General features: G+C 34.6%; 1 protein-coding gene across 1 annotated transcript; it reads left to right on the top strand.

Moving 5' to 3' along the window:
• The first annotated feature begins 22980 nt into the window (after positions 1–22980).
• On the top strand, positions 22981–24564 carry LOC128555407 (muscarinic acetylcholine receptor M2-like). Its single transcript, XM_053537694.1, has one exon. The coding sequence runs from the start codon at positions 22981–22983 to the stop codon at positions 24562–24564; it is 1584 nt and encodes a 527-aa protein (XP_053393669.1).
• The last annotated feature ends 1442 nt before the right edge of the window (positions 24565–26006 follow it).

The following is a 26006-nucleotide window of genomic DNA, read 5'->3' on the forward strand; positions in this document are numbered from 1 at the left end:
GCGTTAGTAATTAATTACACCATAAATTAATAAAGATAGGTCATATAACATTAAGATATAAACACTTTTTTCAGTTTCAGAATCTTATGACGGCCTTCTTTCCACAAAATCCACATTTCTGTTTTCGCTGATCAACTGAATAAACTTTGATGCCTCAAAAGGATATATACAACAGAAATGTGGATTTTGTGGAAAGAAGGCTGTCATAAGATTCTGAAACTGAACAAATATATATATGATTCAGTCATAATAAGAAAATCCACGGAACGGGTAGAAACAAATGTGGTACGGGTAGAAATAAATGTAACTGATTTTAGGATAAGGTATCGGGTATTTAAAAGACTTTAATCCTCCACCGGTTTCATACAATTATAATCATCAGGAGCACTTAGTAACAAGGGACGTCACTCTTCAGTTATGATGTCGTCTAATATATTGCTGAATGGAATTGACCTTATGTCACTGTCGGACGTTCGTTAAAGTTTGTACCGTCTATATTCGGTGATGGTTTAAGTTTCCGAATAAAAATCATTTAACGCGGCTTCCTGCTGATAACACTGTTTGTAAACATTTAAAAAAAACGGGAATATTTTAAATTTCGGGATATTATATATTTATGTCCATATGCGTGTTCGTTTGTACTGCTAGGCGCTTTGTCGCAGTTGGTCTGTTATAGTGCGGTGGTGATTAGTTCGTATAAATTCTCTCTGCTATATAAGTATTAATGCGAACTTGTATCCTACCGAATCTCACGTATTTGGAAGTAAACTGTTCTGAATTTAATTATATTCCTTAATGCAAACTATCTCTGTATATTCAACGTATCCTCGAGATCAAGTAGAAAATATAGCTTCTCTGGTCCCAATGAGTTAAAAAGACTAAAATGTCACTACTGATTTGTGAGACATGAAAACAGAAATTTGAGTATATATGCAAATGTTCAACAAATACGAATCAGGTGTAGTACAATTCGGGTGTGTATATAAAGCAGCATTGAATCTAATCTTTATTGGGCTGTGGCATGTGCGTGTTCGTTTGTACTGCTAGGCGCTTTGCCGTAATTGGTCTGGTATATTATGGTGGTGACTTAGTTCGTTAAAATTCTCTCTACTATAAATATATATAGTTTTACCAAAGCACTTACGGCCAATAACTGAATAGACAGCTTGTCTTTTCCCAAAATATACTGTCATGCCCTAAACTTCAGCTTGCCGAGATATCAAGTCTTCGAGGAATGGGACATTTTCGGGGACTTAATTAACCCTAAAATAATTGCGTCAAATGTCTGGCACGGCTTTTCTTAAAATTTTCTGAGATTACGCTGACTATTTAATGATATTTTATTTCAAGAGATTAAATTAATTATGTATTCTGATATATGTACTTACATATGCAAATGCACTAAATCACGTTAGTTTTATTTCATTTGAATAGTGTTGGGCTAAATGTGTTCTTTTTAACCCTGTAAATGAAATATAGCTTTTAAAACATAATTCTTTTCTTGTAATATGCTCAAATTCGTCCGGAAAAGACCAGCCCAGATTTTGATCTTTGCCGTAGATAAGAGAAGACCGCAAAGTACAATGGTAATATGTATACACTGAGTAAAATTGCGCGATGACAAGACAATTATTGGAAGATCATCTCAAAATTATTTTTCCCTTATATATTTGTCGATCGACTTAGAAGAAGTATGTCTAAGTATGTCTTAGTTCCAGCAGAGAAGGCGGCCAACAATATTATCATCATTTGACGCCTACATTATATTAATGTTTTACAAAACGAACTAAATAGCACTAAAACTTATACACTGAGTCCTTCTGTTGAAAATAATTTGGTCACTGATCACATCACTGAAGTTTCTAATTTAAAAGTTCGTATAGACGATCAACAAATTAAACTACCAACCATGTACTGGATTAGTAAATTGCATAAACAACCATATAAAACCAGCTTCATCGCTAATTCAAGCTCTTGTACAACTACAAATATTTCAAAACTATTAACATCATGTCTAACTGCTGTGAAAGCCCACGTGGAAAGATACTGCGATAAAGTATACGAAAACTCTGGTAAACATTTATTTTGGTCGATTAAAAATTCTGGCGAAATCCTGGATAAGTTTAAAATTAATAATTACAAGGTATCTACAGTCAGTACATACGATTTTTCTACTTTGTATACCACTTTACCACATAACTTAATAAATGACAAACTAACTGCCCTAATTCAAAATACTTTTGCCAGAGAGAATGCTACATTTCTCGCTTGAAGTTTTGATAAAGCTTTTTTTACTAGCAATATTATTAAACATTATACAATGTGGACCTGTGACGAAGTTTGTAAAGCCCTTTCCTTTTTATTGAACAACATTTACATAAGGTTTGGGAATGCAGTTTTTAGACAAGTAGTTGGTATTCCCATGGGAACAAATTGTGCACCCCTTGTCGCAGATTTGTTTTTATATTGTTATGAAAGAGACTTTATGTTGAGCCTTTCTCCAGATACGCAGGCAGATATTATAACTGCATTTAATAATACATCACGCTATCTTGATGATATTCTTAATATGGATAAACCGTTTTTTTGGTCAATTGGTAGGTACTATTTATCCTGGGGAGCTTCAGTTAATTAAAACTAACAATTCGGATACTGATGCTTCGTTTTTAGATTTACATCTATCTATTTATGACAATATTATACATACCAAAATTTATGACAAGAGGGATGATTTTAACTTTAGTATTGTAAATTTTCCCCATTTGGATGGGGATGTACCTCAGGCTACATCTTATGGGGTATATATTTCTCAATTAATTCGGTTTGCCAGAGCGTGTAGTCATGTCAAGCATTTCAATGAACGTAATCTATATATTACAAGTAAACTTCTTCAGCAAGGCTACCGTTATTACAAATTGCGTAAATATTTTGCTAAATTTTACTATCGTAATTCTGATTTAGTTTTAAAATTCAATAGTAATTTAAAGACACTTCTGCGAGAAGGTATTTCTAAACCCGCTTTTTATGGGGATGTGGTTTACAAACTTCGTAAGATCTTGGGTCATGGTAATTTTCCAAATGTATTTGGTAAAATTATAAAACGTTTTATTAAAAGAGGTTACGACCCAACTGTTTTGAGACATACCGCATGTTTAGTGTTCAACCCGTTTACAGTTGGACACTACGCTTCCCTCTTTGATTGTGTCTGACGGAAGAGGGGGAGGACTCTATGATAAGCAGTTTTTAAATCCTACCAGGACTGAACTGTTTTGATATCTGTCTTCTGGCCTGTTTCGTCGGGCCCTTAAGGGTGTTTCTCTTGTTGCTCTGTCTTCTGAAAAGGCATTGAGTACTTACGTTTTTGGTTCTAAAGATTTGCTTTTTATATTTTAATACACGAGCATTTTTGTGTTTTACATGCCATGCCTTTTTGTTTCCATTACGTGTGTTAGAGATTCACCTGGAGGGGATTACTTTTATTTACACTGTCCCGTGTCTTTGGAACATGGTGGGGGTAAGAGTGAGGTTGGGTGCGCACCATAAACCGGTTTAAGCTCCCCAGTGGTGTTTTTGCCACTGACCGTTCCAAGGCGGTGCCCCACTGTGTTTCTTTGTTTGTTCGTTTTGTCCTCTTGTGTAGGCTTTGTGTGTGCGCGCGTTTGTGTGTGTGTTACTTTGTTTGTTCGTTTTGTCCTCATGTGTTGACTTTGTGTGTGTGCGCGTGCGTGTGTATGTGTGTGTGTTGTGGTGTGCACGTCTGCGTGCTGTAGGTTTCGTTTTGGGGAGGCTGCGATTTTGGTACGTGGCATTCCCTGTTTGATATTTGTCTTTGTTTTTTTTAGAAGTATGTCGGAAATGTTCTTGCGTATATGAGGATTGACGGCACGATAAAAACTGATTAACAGTTCATGTCGACCACTGTTTATATTTATAATCTAAACGTCTATTCTGTATATGAAAGTGTAGGTCAATAACGTAATAACATCCAGTCGATATAAAGATCTTCTTTCTTGTCCAGTATCCTTATACTGGGTAATTTATAAATCTTCATAACTCCATTGTACTCATTCATTCAATTGTTGCGTATAAAACGCTTCTGGTTTGTCTTTTTATGACCACCCGCGCTTATATTTTACTTTTCGTATTCTCTAACCTTTTTCAAGTAGTTAAATATTCGGAGGGTACCACCGAATGGCTAGGTTTTCATATTGTTGAAATAAGAGCAGAAAAACCTGATATAAGGCATTCGGATAAATTTTCGTTTTGATGTTATATTTTAACCAATATCTGTTAAAAAAATATATCCCACCTTAAAAATGTTTTGTTACTGATCTTGTTATATAGAAGGTTGCATTTAAAAACAATAAAGCTCACTTTAAATGGCAAATATCACAATAGATATATAAAATAACTTTGTGACTTTGAACGTGGTAAGGGGGCCTCCGTGGCCGAGTGGTTAAGGTCGCTGACTTCAAATCACTTGCCTCTCATCGATGTGGGTTCAAGCTTCACTCGGTGCATTGAATTCTTCATCCAGCTGGCTTTCGGAGGGTCGGTGGTTCTACTCAGGTGCCCGCTCGTGATGAAATAGAGCATGAAGGGCACCTGGGGTCTTCCTCCACCATCAAAGCTGGAAAGTCGTCTGTGTCGGTGCGACGTTAAACCCAACAAAATAATACATAAATTGAACGTGGTAAACAATTATCTATGTCGCGATCATGTTTTTAAACGGATAGTGCCAATTATCTATAGAAAGAAACACTGACATTTCTTTCATGTTAAATAACAAATTTATACCTTTGTCTCTAAATACAAAGCTCTTTAAGACTATCAAGTTAAGTATTCATAACGTGTTCTGTTATATGACGAATTTAAATGTCCCTCAGAACACCTGTTTTCTATACAGCAATAACCTTAGAAAACTTTGAAAAATCGAACAGAGGGGATATCTTTATTCAGCAGGTTTATATGATATATGTATATCTTGTGAAATGGTGAACAATCAAACTTGCTCCGCTTATTTTTTGAAGGCAACGTGTGCAGTTTCCTATATTCTCTTTATAGATACAGCATATTGCATATTCTATCCGATAATTTTTAATCGTTTATAGAACCGAAGCTGATCTTTTAAAAAATTATGTCTTAAAATATCATCGTTTGGTAACTGAAAACATTGTATCATTTCAGGTTGAAACGATATATCAACGTAAAAATGCAGCACGATGTGAAACCGGACCTTGTCCATTCTATTCTTATCAATAGTTACTATTGTATATAGTTGTCTGCCTACGTGTACACTAAATTGCAGCCTTTAACTAGATATTATTTTGAACAGTGTTAGTTTGGAAGTACACATGCTTGATCAAATTTGTAACAAAGGACATTTAATCACGGGGTCTCAAATGAAAACATGTGCATAAGCGGGCAAAGGTTAATGCCTTTAGTCAATCGATCGTTTTTACAGCGATGAAATAAGGAAGAAAGAATCGATATTTTGGCATTCCCGGAATTCTCTTTGGGACAACAGCGTAACTGACACCGTATCATTATAACATATCAAAACTGACCCTCTCTGGTATGAAATGATATGATCTTTGATTATTTTAATAAGATAGTTTTTCATGGTGAGCTGAGAAGTTTTTTTTATTGCGGTATTATCATACGGAATATTGTATTTGTAAAGCATGTAAAGAATGTTTTTGTTGTTTTTCTGCTTCTTAATGACAAAGCAGTTATATGCTTTTTGTGCCGAGTTGACGATTATATACAAAACATTTCCTTGATGATATAAGATTAAGAGGAGGCTGTATTAACGCAAGACAATCTTTTATAGATAAGTGGTTGGGAAGTATACTAGGGGTGTTTAAATATGAATGCAACTAGGCCAATATCTCACTTTTAACCACGATTTGCACGAAATAGGTACATGTATCACATAGAGGGTTGTGTAAGCTCTCCATTGATACAATACATGTTTAAATCCGTTCAGTCTAGCTTTGACAATAGCTCGATTAACACTATCTACTCGTGTACACTAAAGCTAAAATGGTTTGAAAAAAGGTCTCCTTTCACTGACCAAATACGGTCCTATATCAAGAACCGCTGTATTCTTGGTATACAGCCGAAAAACATATTTAATGAAATATGTCGTGTTTATGGGAACAATGAACTTTCTTTTTCATCTGTCACACGGTGGTGTGAGAAATTTAAAAGTGGTGTAGATTCAGTAAAAGATGCGCCTCATGCACGCCGTCCGACAACTGCAACTTCGCCAAAAATAGTTGAAAAAATAAAGGATTTGATTGCTACAGATGCAAGATTTACAACTAGGCATATAACTAAATGCGTTGGTATCTCAGTAAAAGCTGCTCATACAATTCTCAGACGCGTTTTTAAATGAGAAGGATAAGTGCCAGATGGATACCCCATCTCCTTACAAAAGAGCAAAAGCTTGCTCGGGTAAGAATCGCCAAACAATTGTTGAAACAGTTCCCTAAATACAACAATCGATCTTTCGCAAATATCATCACTGGCGATGAGACATGGGTTCACTTTTATGAGCCCAAACGAAAGATACAGAACAAAATATGGGCAACCAAAGGAAGCCAAACCCACTGCATAGCAAAACGCACCATGAGCGTCAAAGATGTATGGTATGTAATTTTCTTTACAAATCAAGGTCCTGCTATTCAAATTGCCGTACGAAAGCGTAAATATGTAAATGCCAAGTTTTACAAAGGTAAGGTCCTTCATAAATTAAAGAAATATTTTGCAACCCGTCGACCAGCAACTGGTCTCCGTGGTGTCAGGTTGTTGCATAACAATGCTTCGTCACACAAAGCCGCCATTGTACGCGAATATCTGAAACAGGAAAAGGTTGTTGAGCTTCCTCACCCTCATTCACCAGATCTTGCCCCTTGTGACTTTTTCCTATTTCCGAGCCTCAAAAACACCTTGCTGGAAGGAAACATCAAACGCGCAAAAATCTCGGTTCGGCTATTTTCCAGCGTCTGAACAGTATACCTCGAAAAGATTATAAAAATGCCTTTCAAGATTGTATAAAAAGACTGAAACTTTGTATATCACATGGTGGTGAGTATTTTGAAGGATTGAGATAATTATTTTGGCATTGTTTGTTAAGCACTTCTGCAAATTGGCCTAGTTGCATTCATATTTGAACAGCCCTCGTATTATGGTCGGAGCCTGTCATATCTGTCAAATTAATATAAAAGGTTATAAAATATTGTCTCATACATATAAATAATACTAGTTTGGTTTTGAATAAAGCTCAAACAAACTTGCTTAAACACTAATTTCAACAAAATGTCTTAAGATATTAAATGCCATTTTTTTGTAAGTATTTGTAAGTATGTATGTATGTATGTTAACACATACGAAAGTACGTATGTACTTATGTCTGTGTAAGTATTAATGTGTGTATGTATGGGGGTGGGGCGGTGCGCGCATGCATTCCAAGTGCATGTACTTGTTGAAAGTATGTGCATCTATGCATGTACTGCTGTGAGGTGTGGTTTTGGAAGGCAGCATTCTGGGAACGTATCTTTTTTCCCTGTTGGATATTTATCCTTGCCATTTGTAGATAGCAAGACTCGATTCCTGGTAAATGAAAAATAGTGATATTTTAAAGAGAAATAACTTACTTGTGTTGAAGATCGTTCATCTATATTTGTCTTATAGAGTGGAATATAATAATGCTCATCCATATTATAAATGTAGTTAAAATATCAAATAATTCATGTGAAAATTTTGTCTTAATTTGACACCATAGCAGAGATTTTTCAAAATAAGGCACCATGGTGTCGACTGTTGATGTGTACGTAGGCAGCAGAAGCAAAATAAATTCTGCGAAACAGTGTTCCGCTTTCAGCAGTGAAAGTAAATCCAGTAAATATACCATATTGGAAAAAATAATGTGAAAAGTTCAAGGGTTTGTTGACATACCGTAAATCTTTAAGTTACAGTCTTGAGAAAGCTTAGATGTGAAAAGTTTAATTTTATCCTCGCTGACAGTTAACATAAGACGATATTTCATCAAAGAGCAAAAAAGGAAAAGATGCTTATTATATTCCTAAAATATATCAAATATATCTATACTTGTTGAAATAAGAGCACTGATGCAAGACTGTAATTCAAATAACATTTTGGTCTCTACATTAAGAATATAAGTAATGCTTTACAACTGAAACATTTAGGACACTGTATAAATTACGTTTTTTTTGTATTTTATCACTACTTTTTAAGTCAAGAAATGGAGTAAGAGGACGTTTATTGATATTACATTTTTTTAAAATATAAAAGGGAATTTCAAAATGCACACTATGGGTTAAAGTCATAGGCGGAAAAGACAGTCATATCTTTTTTTATAATGAACAGTTAGAACATGAATATCAGATGGATTGAGAAGACGGGCATATCACACTTTTATACCGAACTACCTGATATAGTTAGATAAGTATGTACTTCAATATTTCGGTAATTCATCAATAAAATTTATATTATGTTCGTTTTAGAGGGCGTGGACGGTAGCATGCATTTTCACTACCGTCCATGAACAGGCTCAATCAAACCGAGCCTGCAACATTTTCGTTTTTTGTCGTGTTGAACGATACTGTCATACCCTGATCTTTAGTTTACTCTTCGGGGAATGAGACATTTGGCAGACTAAATTAACCCTAAAGTCATTGTGTCAAATGTCAGACACAGCTTTTCTTGAATTGTGACGTCCAAGTGTACGCTGACTATTTAATGATATTTTATTTCAAGAGTATACAGACTAAGATTAAATTAATTATATACTTAGTCATATCTATGTATTAGAGTGTTGGCAACATAAGCAAATCCTTCATAATACGGAAATGTTGAAAGGGATTTGTTTACAAGGTGCTGAGTTTTTGTTATTGTAATTTCAAAGGTAATATGTATGCACAGAGTAAAATTTGCACTTTGAAAAGACAATTATTGGATGATCATCTTTGTATATCACTCCATACTATTTATCCCTTACATATCCTCCGATCGGCCGAGATCATCAATTCCTGTCGACCACTGCTTACATTTACAATATTTATAATCTAAGCGTTTATTTAATATATGAAAGTGTAGGTCAATAACACAATAACATCCGATTGAAATAGAAAAGATTTTTGCTCTGCAGTATCCTGCTTCTGGATATTTTATAAATCTTCATTCATTTGTTGCATTTAAAACACTTTTGGTTTGTCTTTCTACGAACTCACTAATATTTACTTTTCATACCTTTGTGATTTCAAGTAAAAATCGGAGGATGCATTCCAGATTGGTCAAGTGTGAGGTGACAAACCTGTTATAATGCATTTGGTTAAATTTTCGTTTTGAGGTTATATATTAACCGATATCCGTTAAAAATATCACACCCCAGAAAATGTTTTTTTGGTTATTAATCTTGTTTAATAAATGACTTTACTCATGATATCAAGCCTTCAAAACTTCAAATGAATGATTATATTCAAGATGAGTTAGTCTATCAACTAAATACACAAAATAGCGGTCGAAGCATCCAGACAACTGTTGCTACTTCTGTGTGTCTGTGGATGTACACGCACAAGTATTTACATCTTACAAGTAATTAATGGTGATACAATTTAGCTTCATCTTTTATTTGTACAATTTATATCATGCGGATGTTGTGCGTTACTTCAGAAAATACCTCTGCAACTTTTGCTTTTCCCGTTTAAGAATTGTTTCAATGACATTGAGACTCCCTTTCCCGCTTGTATTATATTTTTACATTTGTCAGTTGATAGAAATAATTTCTATCATGTCTATTTCAATAATTATTCATGACACGTGCACACACATAAGTATTTACATCTAACAAGCACAAGTCAGCTTCATCTTTTATTTGTAAAAATTATAGTGTGCGGATGTTGTGCGTAATTTAAGTAAATACTGCTGCAACTTTTCCTTTTCCCGTTTCAGGCTGGTTTTAATGAAATTTAGAAAGCCTTTCCTGCTTGCGTTATATTTTCTCATTTGTCAGTCAGACATGTAATTTTTTTATGTCTGTTTCAACAATTATTGATGAAATTGGACACTGTCATAAAGACATAAAGATATGGAGAAAGATAGGGAGACATTAAGTCATTATCAGAATTAACTGTCATAAAACAAGTGTTCTGAGGGACATTCGGACATTCAAATTCGTCAGATAACTTAGTATGTAATAAATGCTAGACTTGATAGCCGAGCAGTGAATGGGATAGACGCCAGTTTTGCTTTTGATAAATAATTTGCACTATCCTTCGTTCAAAGTCAAGAGGTTTTTTACACATCTATTTTGATATTTACAATTTGAAGTGATCTTTATTTTAATGCAACCTTCTACATAGCAATAATTTCAGCAAACTTTGAAAAAATTTGTAGAATATAAATGTTGAACAGTCAAATTTGTTCCATTTATTTTTTGATTACACAGTCTGTGAAGTTTCCTGTATTCTGTTCATTTTCATAGGTTGCAGCATATTCTATCTGACAATTTTAATCGTATATTTAACCGCGGCTGACCTTTGTAAAAATAATGTCTTAAAATAGCATCGTTCGGTTACAGAAAAAACATTTTTGTTCATTTCAGAATAAAACGATATCAATGTTAAAGGTCCATTACTAAGAGAAAGTGAGTTGGCAATTTTTTTCATAGCCAGTGCATAGACTTCTGCAAGACACTAAATAATGAAGATTGGCAGGTCAAAATTTACAGAAGGTCTTTGGAACTCAAAGAAATGTATGTGTATTATGTTGAAATTTCAATGAATCAACAGAATGACCCCCATGCCTTTTTAACTTTCTTCATACTTCATAGAAAAATAATTGTACATATACTGCGATTTATTTCAAATTTCTACATACCAACTTTCATTTTCCAATAAAATGAAATAGTTTCTGTGCTTTTTAAAAGAAATCAAAATGTTCACTTTCCTTAGTATTGGACCTTTAATGCAACATGATGTGAAGTCGGACCGTTTCCGTTTTATTCTAACCAATAGTTACCTTTGTCTATAGTTTTCTGTCTACGTGTCAACTTAATTAGTGATACCATGGAAGTACACATGTTCAAAACAAATAAGTAACAAAGCATTTAGTCACGAGGTTCAAAATGAAAACAAGTGCATAAGCGGGCAAAGTTAATGCCTTTAGTAAATCGATCATGTATTCAGCGACGAAATACGGAAAAAAAGAATCGTAATTTCAACATTCCTGGATTTCTTATTAGAACAACCGCATCATTATAACACATCATTTCTGAACCTCTCTGGTATTAAATGATATGAGCTTTGATTAAGATAAAGTTCTTTAAGGTGAGCTTGATGATTTCTTTATCGCGGAATATCGTATTTGTAAAAAAGATGTAAAGAAAGCGTAAGTTTGTATTTTAGTTATTATTTTTCTGTTATCCGCTTTTTGTGCTGATGTGACGATTATAAACACAAAATACTTCTTTGGCGGCATAAAATATTATTAAGTGGGGGCTGTATTAATGCAAGTCAATTTCATGGCGAGGAGTTTGTCATATCTGTCAAATTGATTGTATGTTCATAGTAGAGATAAAGTTTCATTCATATATCAGTAGTGCTAGTTTGGTATTAAATAAACTGAAGCTCAAACACTTATTTCAGCAAAATGCTTTTCGAAATGTTATACCAAAAGAAGCACGTGCACACGCCCCAACCAAAACCCGTCCACATACCTACCTACGATATATCAATGTTAATGCAACAGGATGTGAAACCGGACCGCTTCCGTTTTATTCTAACCAATGCAACCATTTGCTGCTTTTTGTAGATTGCAAGACTTAATGCGTCTACTGCTGTGTTGCGGTTTGGGAAGTCTGCGTTTCGGGAACGAATAGTCTTTTCTGATTCAGCATTGTAATTTAAAGAACAATTTGTTTGGTTCCACATTAAGTATCTATGTAATTCTTCACAACTTTTAAACATTTAAAACAATATTTAAATAACATTCCTTTCATGTATTTTATCACGTATGTATGTATGTATGTGTTTATGTGTGTATGTATGTATGTATGTAGGTAGGTATTTAGACGAGTGGGGCTGGGGCGAGTGCGCGTGCTTGCACGTACGTGTGTTTGTTGGACGTGTAAACATGTATGCGTCTACTGCTGTGTTGCGGTTTGGGGAGTCTGCGTTTTGGGAACGAATAGTCTTCTCTGCTGAAAATTTATCATTGCTGTTTGTAGATTGCCAGACTTAATGCGTGGTAAATGGAAAGTAGTTTATCTCAAAATGAAAATAACTTATATGTGTTATAAATGTTCCATCTATCGTCTGCGGCAGAAAAACACGGATCTTATATGGCATTCTAAAATAATATTCATCCATGTTATAAATTTAGCTATGGTATCAAATAATTCATGTGAAAATTTTGTCTTAATCTTACAGCTGAGCTGAGATTTTCCTAAATAAGGCACCATGGTGTCGACTTTTGATGTGTACGTAGGCAGCAGACGCAAAATAAATCTTGCGAAACAGTGTTTCGCTTTTAGCAGTAATAGTAAATCCAACCAGTAGTTAATGCCACGACATCTTGGAAAATGTGAAAAGTTTGAAGGTTTGTTGAAATATAGCCACTGTGAGTCTGTGTTATAGTCTTGAGAAAAGGCTTAAATGGTAAAGCTTTAAATACCCCCGTTGTAACATTTAACATAAGATGATATTTCATCGTAAGTTAAAAAAGAAACAAATGCTGATTATGTTCCTAAAAAATAATTTTAACTTGATGAAATAAAAGCGCTGTATCAGTATTTTAAGAATCAGTAGTCGTTTAGAGACTCTTGAATTTGACTTTAAAAATAGTTTGACACATCATGTACACGTACAAAGTAACACAAATACAAGTTGATTGCATCTCTTTATATCGTTCACTTTGTATATTAGGTTTGACGGAAATTACCTTTTTCTTTGTTCTAAACTTAAGAAATAACAAGTTTCCAAACGTTGTTTATCGTAGAATAACCCGTGTTTTGAGTTCTTATGCGGAAGAATATATCACGAAGGCCGTAGGCCTGAGTGATATATTGTTTCGCGTAAGAACGAAAAACTCGGGTTATTCTACGATAAATCACACATGTGAACTTATTATTTCGATTCTAATACGACATACTAGTATCAATAGTGTTAGAAAAAATGGTAACTACTTTTTACAACCATGCAACGCACCTGAATCTGATGACGTCATTGCACGCGAGTGGTTTATTGCAGAATAACCCGAGATAGATTTTGCTCTACATGTATGTAGGTTATTTGCTGGCCGTGTTAGAATACATAATATCAGTTGACATTGTCGATAATGAAAATGATAACGCAAAATGATGCTTAGTCACAACTTAAGTCTCACTCCGATGTCTTTCTAAACATTGTGTGCCAGAGTCTCACACATTCCGACTACTAAAATGATAATTTTTTAAGCAGATATGATAGTTATGACTTCATGACAAAAGCCATTTCATTTTCTTGATGCTATAGATTTGTCGTTATTTTTATTAATATATAAATTTAGGACATACCAATATGAAAACGGACAAAACAGAAATATAACAAACATAAGCAGACAATCGTCACGCCAATTATGAGCTATTAGCAAGTTTACGTAGAATGAAAACAAATATCAAATAATAACGAAGCACTACCCTTTCAAGTAAATATTGTTTGACTCATTGTATTCTGGTACAGAAACGGACGACAGAAAAATCCTGCAACAGCTCGAGATCAAGAAACGTCGTCTATCATTTAAATGACGGACTTAGTTCAACATTTTTAACATTTGGTGTTCAGTTAAACTTTTCATTGGACATCAGCAACCAGTGTGATATGACTATCTGTTCAGTTGTATTGCAATGTGCTTTAGAACGTGCGGAATATATATACTTAGTGTCGATGTGATATATATTTCTATTTTTCGATGTCAGTAAAATCAAGAAAAACACTGTTGTCACTGTTGAAACTTAAGATTCTATACTTATGCCACTGCAGAATTTTTTGTGGATTCAAAATTGAAATATCAATTCTTACAAAACAAACCTTTAAACCTTTCTTCGCACATTTGTTATAACGTTTTAATATAAATATACGAAAAGACTATGCATACTATTGAAAAGTATTTGCTTGTTACGTTTCACAGTTGGTATTCAGGTCTTTCAATGCACTTACATATAATTATGTTCATGTCTTTCAACGCATTTACATATATGTTTAGAAAATAAACCATTTATTGGGATTCACAAATTGCTTCCATCATAAATCCGCTTCCGTTAAGGTTAAAATCCTGATTTCAGGTAGAAAAAAGTTTGTTTTTGAAAAAAATGTAGTTTTATCAAGCCTCTCCGGAATCGTTGTAGCAGTCGTGTTCTATTTACCTTTCGTTTGTAACCAACGTCATCGTATGTCGTCGTCTGTTTAATCTTTGTTAATAGGAACAGCGCTTCATGAAAACATACCTAACTATCAAGGTTGGTAATTATCTATATTTTCATTTTTTAGACAGAGCGTAAAGTCGAACAGACGGAGTGACAGCCGACCATTAGGTCAACATAATAACTCATTCGCAAGCACTTTGTGCTCAGGTGAGCTAAAAGGAACAATGCCAAATTCTGAACAGACTTTTATTACTAAGAATAGGAACTACAGGTAGTACCAATTAGGAGATAATAAGTCCTAATTACGAGATAGTAAGTCATAATAATTAGATAGTAACTTCGTTTTATTTTACGCATATGACACTAGGACGTTTTTATTAGTATGAAATATAGCAATCATATTGATAAAAATACATGCTGCGATAGGTAAGGTGCATAGGGATGTTGCACTTTTCAGTATTTCTTATAAATTTACTGAATCAAACTGAGTGTCTTATTGATACGTATTGTTCTGTTAGTGTGCCTATATATACAAAAAAGAGGCCGTGAAATTGCCTTTGATGGCATTTTTTTGTTAATGCTCGACGGCCATGTTCAATGTTAACTTTATAAAAACTAGAAGACTTTCAGATGGGCTGTCGCCTTCCAGCGGTTATAGTACGGCCACAGCACAAAGTCAAAGGTCAAATAAGTGCATTTGTTTTTATAAACGTCAGATTTTCGCATTTTTTTGTTACTTTTTAATGTAAACTTGCAATGTTTTGGTGATAATTATGGATTTGAGAAGTATAATGAATTACTTCGTCTACATTTATTAAATTTGAGACTCACGTCTGACCAAATTCAAAACGACATAAGTTATTTCTATAGAATGAGTTAAACTTTTCGCACGGTCTGACATTTTGTTAAAAAAAGATTATCCTTCTAAATCTTCGGTTTTTAAGGAAACGATTTTAAAAAGGATGGTTTGTCTAAAATGCAGGAAATGCATTTGCAATGTCATTTTATAATCATATTATAATTACACGCACCATTATGCTGTCTTTAATTCGTAAGAAGTACGTTTTGACCTTTGACTGTCTGTATAATACCTCACATAGAAATGCAGTTATTGAAACTGTCATGTTACGATAACCATGTTGTTTTTATTCATTGTTAAAGGCATGTCTTTACTTCATTTCAATGCTGCTAATAAACATCCCTGATATATACAAACGTGTTACCTTTTGACTTTTTCAAGAAAACCCCCAGAACACATAGGGAGAAATCGATTAGTTACTTGCTTGTCCGGCTCACTTAGTCTAGCCATAAATCCTACATATGTCACAGGGTGAGAAAATTGTGACTCGAACCCGGGGCTTCGGAAAACCGTTCTGATACTTTACCGACTGAGCTACCCGGCCACCTACACATTTTCTCCCCGTTTAAATATTCAAGTTCTATACCGTGACATATTTCCCCACCATTTTGAAATTTGTCCTCGAATTTCAGCGGGTACTTTATATATATAAACAATTACAGGCGTCGTAGACTAACCAGTATAATGCCGTCACGGTCCCATGTTGGGCGCCAAATGTCACAGGGTGAGCAAAATGTGCAGCCAGACCGGGACTCGAACCCGGGGCTTCGGAATACCGTTCCGATGCTCTACCGACTGAGTTACCCGGCCACCTACACATTTTCTCTCCGTTTAAATATTCAAGTTCTATACCGTGACACATATATGCATATGTAAATATCTTCTTATAGACTTTTATTGTTTGATCTATTGTTACAACGTTTATTTCGGTACAAATAGTGTCATTTGCTTTTATTCTTACGAAAATGTTTTGAAAGGTTTTTAACAATCCATCAGCAAGCAAACCAACATTTAAATTATATAACATTTTAAGGTCCAAAATAGATGAAAGTGACAACGAAAATAAACCCAACAAGCAAATTCGATGAATTGGTATCCCCCGCCGAAAGGGTTTGTGGTGAGGAATGGCAAAAAGATATATCCGGCAAAAAGTTAAGGATGTTAATAAGAAGCAAATAATTTCATAAGTCAAAATCAATTTAACAGAAAATGAATGTTTAATTAAAGAGTACATAATAAATGTATGATACTTTGATCCTGACTAAAGAATTTATTTTGAAAAGGATATGCTTACTGTAATAAGCTTAGCTTTTAAAATTAAATGCAGTTAATTGAAATTTGAGCTTGAAGTTTAACTGGAACGAAATGTTGTCTTTGAGTGGTTTGGCACAAGGTGTTGCTGTTTAACATGTACATTTATACTTAAAAGAGCAGATGTCCTTGAGAGAACACAGGTAAGATATCTTGAACATGGCTGAGGGCAAGGTTTGTGCAGTCATAACATAACATGTAATGCTGAAGGTTTGAACATTAAAAAAAAAAAAAGGAATGGAAATATATATATGTATATATTTATTATTTTAGGGGGTGGGAGTGCAGAGGAACGGGAGAGGAAACAAAATTTCACATGTTGATTATAAATATTGATTGAAAATGAAAAATGAAAAAAAAAAAAAAAGTGAAGTTGGGGGGGGGGGGCGGAAATGGGGCCAGAGGATGCATGATCAGTGGTGGGCATGACTGGGTGGAGAAGTGAGGTGGGGGAATGGTTCAACTTGGAAGGTTTGAAAAAAATCTAAAATAAGAAATGAAAAAATTTTTTTTTTTTTTGGGGGGGGGGGGGGGGGTTGGGAGGGGGAGGGGGTGTGACCGAGGCAAGTGGGTGACCAGTTGTGGGTTCGCAACTTCACATGTTTATAATAAATGTTCACAGAAAAGAATGAAAGAAATTTAATGAAATCCTGCCAAATGGTAAGTTTGTTATGTACAAATATGTGGATTTTTAGACAATTAAAGGGCAATAACTCTGAAGTCACAAAAGAAATCCGTACAAAATTGTCTGTGCATAACCACATATAGTGCTCTAAATTCTGTTAAAGATTCATAGTTCTAGGTCAAATATATCAAAAGTTATGATGCAGAAATTGCCACATCTATAGATCTATAGTACCCTATATAGTTAACACTAGAAACTTCTAAAGGCCATAACTCTGGTGTTACTTGGGCAATCTGTCTGAAACTTGATGGGCCCCATAACCTCACAGTGGTGAACATGTATATGAAGTTTGTTTGAAAAAAATCTAAAATAAGGAATGATTTTTTTAATTTTTTTTTTGGAGGGGGGGGGGGGGGGCGGGGGGGGGGGGGGGGGGGAGGTGTGTGATCAAGGTAAGGGGGTGACCAGGTGTGGGTACACAACTTCACATGTTTATAATAAATGTTCATGGAAAAGAATGAAAGAAATTTAATGAAATTCTACCAAATGGTAAGTTTGTTATGTACAAAAATGTGGATTTTTATACAATTAAAGGGCAATAACTCTTAATTTACAAATAAATCCGAATGAAATTGTGTGTACACAACCACATTATGGTGATCTAAATTCTGTTTAAGTTTCATAGTTCTAGGTCAAATATATCAAAAGTTATGATGCAGAAATTGCCATATTTACAGTACCCTATATAGTTAACACTAGAAAGTTCTAAGGGCCATAACTCTGGTGTTACTTGGGCAATCTGACTGAAACTTGACGGGCCGCAAGAACTCATAGTGGTAAACATGTATATGAAGTTTTAAGTAAATATTCCCAACCATTTCCTAGATATGGCTCCGGACGGACGGACGGAAAGACGGAAGGAAGGACGGACGGACGGACGGACAACGCCAAAACTATATCCCTCCAACAGTGTTGTTGACGATTATCTTCTAATGTCTTTCATGGATAATTTTAGCATTATAATATCTGAGATCCTTAAGCCCGCCCACTTAGCTCAGTAGGGATAGCGTTGGTCTACGGATCGCGGGGTCGCGAGTTCGATCCCCGGGCGGGGCGTATGTTCTCCGTGACGAAAGACATTGTGTCTGAAATCATTCGTGCTCCACCTCTGATAATTCATGTGGGGAAGTTGACAGTTACTTGCGGAGAACAGGTTTGTACTGGTACAGAATCCAGGAACACTGGTTAGGTTAACTGTCCGCTGTTACATGACTGAAATACTGTTGAAAAATGGCGTTAAACCCAAAACAAACAAACAAATTTTAAAGATAAATCAAACGGAAGTAAAAATATTACGCACTATATATTTAGACTTATTTGTCTGTTCAACTAAAATTTAATAATATGTATAGCCACAATACTTCGCTGGGAGTATCCAACATTTTCACGTGTCTTCGCTTTCTAAGTAATATTTTGCAACATTCTTTCTCGGTGATACTTGGAAACATTTATCATTAGCTATTTAGAGAAACTACTTGCAGAAAAATGGTTCGGCAATGCATTTCATTCTTTGCTGACCCTGTTACATTATTTTTTTTCCTGGAAAATATCTAAATGCTTCTATCTACTCAATAACAAGAATGAATAGATTTAATATTTTGATTCATGTATGCGGGGAGGGTTTGAATGCTTTTAACTCAGTGTGAAAATGAATTATAACAAATGTTGTTATAATGCATGTAAATAATCTCTGTCAGGTTATACTTAGCGACACAGTAACACAGTTTCACACATCTATCGCGAATAATACTGAAATAATCTCTTGTGGAATTACGTAAAGCCTAACTTTTTATCAGGATGGCTGGTGTACTGCAGTAAAGCAATAATAATAAAAATGATTATTTCTAGTCATATTCCTTGTTATTATTACAATATCACTTACCTATGATGTAAATCCATTACGGTATTGCCACGCGATTTTACGAGCTTTGATTAGATCTGATGGACAGCTGTAATGTATCTTTTATAATGGAACTATAAAAATTCAAACTGAAATGTTACGATGACAGTGCTATTTTTATTTTTAATCGTTTAATCAAAGCGTTGTCTTTAAGTTATATAAGCAAAACAATTCTGATTTATATACAAGGTTAGTTTTTTTTTTTATAAAAAAGCCGGAATACTACAACTTGCTTGGTTCATCCTGTGAAATGAAAGACAGAAGTGGAAATCTTATATTGTTCCTTTCAACCTCATTGAACACAGCCTTTGTCTGTTTATTTCCGCATCGGATTATGGAGGAAAATATATACTCTGTAAAACCCGTTTCTATTGGTCACTTTTCATTAGGCCCGTCTACTTTTATGTATCAATGTGTTTCGTCGCCAGCATCATATTTGTATCCAAAGGAGAAGCTGGAAGCCATGCACTTCCTGTTTTTGGAAATGTTTGGAGCTCACCCTAGTTTTCTTAGTAAAATTCTGATGTTATATTAGCCTCATCATTCGCGGAACATGTCCCTTTATGGTAAATCTGGTTTGGTCTTAATCTTAGTAATGGACAAAATAACCAGTCGGTGAAACATTACTTTAGTTAAATAACATTTTATCTGTAATCGCTGATTGAGCGTATTGATTACAGACAAATTAATTTATACAGCATTAACAGAGTCTATTTCAGAATAAATTTGAAGCCATCATTTACTTAATTGCAGTTTCTTCTATGAGAAAGCAGTGCAAATGTGTCTTAAAAAGGGTTCGTATTATTTTAACATATTATGATTGATTACAATTATCGAATTTTCTTTATATTTATAAACTGGTGGCAACGTAATTTAATCATTCATAATAATTATATTACAAGTAAAAGAAGTATTTGATAAATAACAGTAAATAGCAAAGGACAAACTATTGGTTTTAATGTTTCTGTGGTTGTGGAACGTACAGCTCAGTATACTATTGCTTTTCTTAGAGATCCGATTGATGTGGTTATTGCAGGACGTTTGAACTGGATGCCGACATCAAGGTACGTTATTGTAGATTATTCAGTTTCAGTGGCGTCATTAATGGTTCTTGTATTGTCTAGGTTTACGGGTGATACATGTAGCAATCCTCGTATTTATGCGGATGTAATTGCATCCCTATTTAAGCTCCCTGAGATACTGCTTGCAAATTCATATCGTCTTCGTGGTACCTATAACCTAAGCCGTCGTCTAAAATAGTCGCATCTTTGAGGTCAGCGTATTATACAAGTTGTTTTACAAACACAGTTTTTTCTAATGGGATATTGAGGTATTTGTGCCAAGAATTAGATCAATGAAAAACTGAGTTGCTCATTCATGAACGATTAGTGTAACCGAGCAGCAACAATGCTTACACAGCTGTAAAATTAGTAGTGTGGTGTAGAATCGAGTATAAGTATTATTTATCGATATTGCGTATTGTATCCTATCATAACATGCCGTGTTGCATCGTATAAAATTGGTCAGACACCACTAGACATAATCAGTACTGGAGATTACTGAAAAAAAGTAAACAAACACTTTAATTCATGAAGTTTTAATTATGTTATCAAATCCAAGAAAAATGATTTTAAAATCTTATCTTTCTGAATGGATTAAATAAAGAATTTATATTCATTTGTTTTTGTCAGTTGTTTTGTAGGAACTATGAAGGTTTTTAAAACAAAAGTTTATGTTCAGTATTAAAAGTTGCGCTTTTCCAACCATATAATTATGCATCTATTTGGATAGCCGTTAAATCTGTTTTTAACATACACATTTAATGCCTTAAGAAACTTTAACAATCTAGATTTTACTAGCTTTTTATTTCAGTGTTGGAATTATTCTCAAGACCGTCTAATCGGTATCTCCCGCCACCAACTCCCCCTCTACCCGACCCTCCTCCCAAAGGATTATTCCAAGGACCGTCTGATATGAAGCCATATGATGGCATATTAAGAGCAATGTTCACTACGAGCAAAAATTGTAATACCTTTTATGTGTATTATATTAAAATTTACTGAGTTAATGATATTGTGCGCATAAGCTATAGTGATATGTTTTGTCCATCCAGTCCCTGTTTCTCCTTTTGCACTTATATCGTATCGTATGATGCTTTGGTAGTGTCATATTATCTTATCATAGCGAGTCGTTCCTTATTTGAAAAGATTACAGGTATTTCCTATTTTATCATACCATCACTTCCCGTATCGTATCATGCAATCACTTTCCGTGTCGTATCGTGGCAGTACTTGCAGCATCGTATCAAATTATCACTTGCTGTATCGTATCATACCATCTCTTGCCGCATCGTATCATACCATTACTTTCCGCGTCGTATCATATCATCACTTACCGTATCGTATCATATCATCACTTACCGCATCGTATCATATCATCACTTACCGTATCGTATCATACCACCACTTACCGTACCGTATCATATCATCACTTACCGTATCGTATCATATCATCACTTACCGTATCGTATCATACCATAACTTACCGTATCGTATCATATCATCACTTACCGTATCGTATCATACCATCACTTACCGTATCGTATCATACCATCTCGTACCGTATCGTATCACTTACCGTATCGTATCATATCATCACTTACCGTATCGTATCATACCATCACTTACCGTATCGTATCATACCATCACTTACCGTATCGTATCATATCATCACTTACCGTATCGTATCGTGCCAGTACTTACCGTATCGTATCGTGCCAGTACTTACCGTATCGTATCATATCATCACTTACCGTATCGTATCATACCATCACTTACCGTATCGTATCATACCATCACTTACCGTATCGTACCGTGCCAGTACTTGCAGCATCGTATCAAACTATCACTTACCGTATCGTATCATACCATTACTTTCCGCATCGTATAATATCATTACTTACCATATCGTATCATACCATCACTTACTATATCGTATCATACCATCACTTACTATATCGTATCATACCATCACTTACCGTATCGTATCATACCATCACTTGCCGTATCGCACAATACCACCACTTACCGTATCGTATCGTACAATCACTTCCCGTATAGTTTTATACCATACCACGGATTTTTCGTATTTATTATACCTCACATAAATTCTGAATGCAAATTCCCCTCTTAGTATCCTAAAATCTTTGCACAAAGTTCAGGAAAAATGGCAAGTTTAACATATTTTCTGAATACACAATGTTTTGAGGAATTTGATTAAAGTTTGACACTCTTAGAGCCATGCGTTGTATAAAGGTTTAGTATCAAAATCTAGGTAAGTTTGCATATCTTCAGTGTTTTTCATCGGTTGTTTGGTTGATGTTGCTTTCAATCTCAAATTTACTTTGTTGATTTCAATGTCTACTTTTCAAAAAACACATACCTGTATCACAGCCAATTTCAGTTAAACAATTCCGGTAGTCTATCACCCTACCACATGTCTTCGTAACGTGTAGATATTGCATATTCATTCAGAAAGCAATATTGGTAGACAAGTGCCTTGTCTGCTGTCTCGAGTTTTATATTTAGTTTCTTAAAAATAATTCCATAATGTATACGGAGAAGAAATGGAGAAGTGGGAAGTAGGCGGGGGAGTTCAAACAACAAGACCTCTACACGTATCTTAAGACTATAAAGTAATCATATTTTTGAATTGCTTTTACAGAAATGGCCAGAATTGAACAAAGTACATGTATAAGCATTTAACTTTTTGTGAGACACGTCATTGAAGTTACAACAATGGCGGAAGCACTAACCTTTAGAGGAATGTATGATGCAGAAGATATACCGACGCTAGAGGATTTGAACGCCGCCGAGGTTGAATTACTTATACCTACAATTGTGTTCTTGTCGATAGTCTGTGTCACTGGAATGATTGGAAATAGTTTTGTTATATACATATATAAAACGAGGTTTAAAATAACCACCTCTAGAAAGTGGTATATTTTGAGTCTTAGTTTTATAGACTTGTTTACGTGTTGTATTGGGATTCCCTTAGAGATTTCTACCATGCTGAAACAATATACGTTTGAACATCTGTGGTTGTGTAAAACGACAAGAACGGTAAACACTATAGGAACAAATACATCAGCTTTTATACTGCTGTTTATTGCGTTTGACAGGTTCAGAAAAATATGTAAACCGTTTGGCTGGCAAATCCAAACAAGTGGTGCAAAGTTGTTTAGTGGGTTGGCTTTATTTCTCGGTGCCTCAGTTTCGTTGCCCGCCATTTTTATTTATGGTAAACATACATTCGATATCCCAGAATACAATATGACCGGAACTGAATGTTCAACAGCAGATGAGATGACTTATACGGATTATCCGTTTTTATATTCGATTCTGTTCGGCTTTCTGGTTGCTGGTGGGATAATTCTTATATCAATTTTTTACTGCTTAATAGGTCATAAAGTTTGGACGCATACGCGTAAAATGAATACAATGTTCGGTAAAAATATGTCAATACCTAAGACGCCAACAATTACCGATGTACGTGACTCGAAACTAGTAGGTGAAATGAAACAAGTTAATATAGCTGAAAACGCATTTGCTCAGAACAAAAGTAAAGCGCTCCTTAAAAAGAGAAGCACGAAGAAAGACAAACATGAGAACAATGACTCGTTGACCAACATGAAAGGTGATGCACTGTCCCTTACATCTAACCAGGAAAAGCCAGAGAAAGAAAAGAACCAGACAAGTATGAATAAACTTGTAAACGTAGGAAATGACTTTAATAATATAAAAAATGGCCATAACGCAGTTGAATGTAAGGAAAAAGCAGATACTGATAGAAACGAACGGGAAGAAATTTCCAATAATGAAAATATGCGAAAGAATGTACAAAAAAGCAAACTAATCTTTCAAGAAGCGGAAGCGATAGGAATTGAAATGGAAGCAGCACAAACATCAAGCGAAGAAATCCTACCAAATCAGAACGTAGTAGTTCGTTGGATATCTTTCATTAGCAGTCCGATTTTTAATGTTGTGATGCGAATAATATTTACGCCACGTGCACGTGAAAACCCAAAAATGTTCAAAAGAGCACAATTCCTTAATCAAACAAGTGCACGAAAAACGGCTTTCGTCATGTTTCTTGTAACATTAGGCTTCGTACTAAGTTCTCTTCCACATAGTCTGATAATGCTTATACGGCAGATAAAAAGTAGTTTTGTTGAAGAATTGTCAGATGCAGAAAATGTGATTTATAAGTTTATTTTAAGGTCGTACTTTTTAAATAGCGCTATCAACCCAATAATTTACAGCATATGTGATTCACAATTTAAATCCGCTCTTAAAGATATTTTTGGACGATGTTTCGGGTAGCAGATACGTGACATTTAAGCTAAGACTGACAAAACGGCTCTGAAAATAGTCTTAATATAGAGTGCAAGAAATGTACTAGAATTGTATGTAGCAGCAGCTGTATTTCTTCAAAATAAATCATTCATCAAAACATTTCCAAATATTACATAGACAGGTTTTTCGTATCATATTTGTTGTTGTGCCATTATCTCTGAAATAGACTGCAAGATAGTTTAAACAAAAAAATCTTTTATATTATAGTAATATATCTATGATTTTATATTTGACATTTCCAACGACATGACTCCACAACTAGTATGTTGGAGAAAGGTAGTTTTCATAGAAAATATAATTGTTTTATACATTGTAATATGAAAAACCTATTATGTTTAGAAGATATATTTATATTCCAGAAATGCAATCACCCCGAAGTGAACATATTTATATTCCAGAAACGCAACCACCCCGAAGTGATACTTTATGGAGTTGTATGTTTGGATTTGGCGTTTGATTTTTATTATCAAAATATGGGACTAAGCGTTAAATGTGCAACACAATTCATGTACCCTAGCAGATGCTTTAGCGGAATCCTATTCTAGTAAAATTGATTGAAATCCGTGATCCAAAAGGACCTGAAAATATAACAATATTGCATCAAAGTTCGGGGAGACTTTTCACGCAACGTAGCCGCTGTTTGATTGTTTCTCCTCATATGGGGTAATAAAACGTATAGCACTCCTCTGAATTTTAAAATAGTGATGATAACTTCTTCAAATTAGCAGATTTGAAAGGTAAAAGAATGTTCTTCAAAAGTATTCCGTTATATCAATTTTGACTTTTTTGTCGCTAAAACAGGTCTTGTCACGGAAAGGCCATTTTATTGTCATGTCACCATATCTAAATAGTTTCATGATATTGACAAAGTTTAAAATATCTCTTTAAGATATAGGACTTACTACTTGAGATTAAAATGAAGTCAACATAGATGCATGTTTACATTCCCTGAAATATCTATATGCTTATTTACATGCCATGTCATATGAATAGGGACTTTCGTGATTGAGTGGTTAGAAGCACTTGCCCCTGACTTCTGTGGATTTGAAACTTCGCTTAGGACGTAGAATTCCTTCATGTGACGAAGCCAAGTTCAATGGATTTACACAGGTGTCAACCCGTGTCTGTAAATAAGGCCCGGAATGTTCGAAGATCACATCATATTTTTTCTCTCAATCTTCAAAAGCTGGAAAGTAGCCATAGTATCTGTAATTGTTCCGGTATGATGTCAAACTATCTATAGTGTCATATAAAGGTCAAGGAATATCTGAAACCAAGCAATAAATTATTTTCCTTAATATTTCGGATGCATTCGTAGAATATTTAATGCAGAATTCAAACGGTTTAATCTATTTTGATTTGATTTCTTTTTTCTGTAAGAATTAATGTATTAGGTTTGAATATGATTT

The sequence above is a fragment of the Mercenaria mercenaria genome, chromosome 2, assembly GCF_021730395.1.
Source record: "Mercenaria mercenaria strain notata chromosome 2, MADL_Memer_1, whole genome shotgun sequence".
Lineage (NCBI taxonomy): Eukaryota > Metazoa > Mollusca > Bivalvia > Venerida > Veneridae > Mercenaria > Mercenaria mercenaria.

Excerpts from the sequence above, each read along its gene's own strand:
- LOC128555407 (XM_053537694.1), top strand. The coding sequence starts at position 22,981 with ATGGCGGAAGCACTAACCTTTAGAGGAATGTATGATGCAGAAGATATA.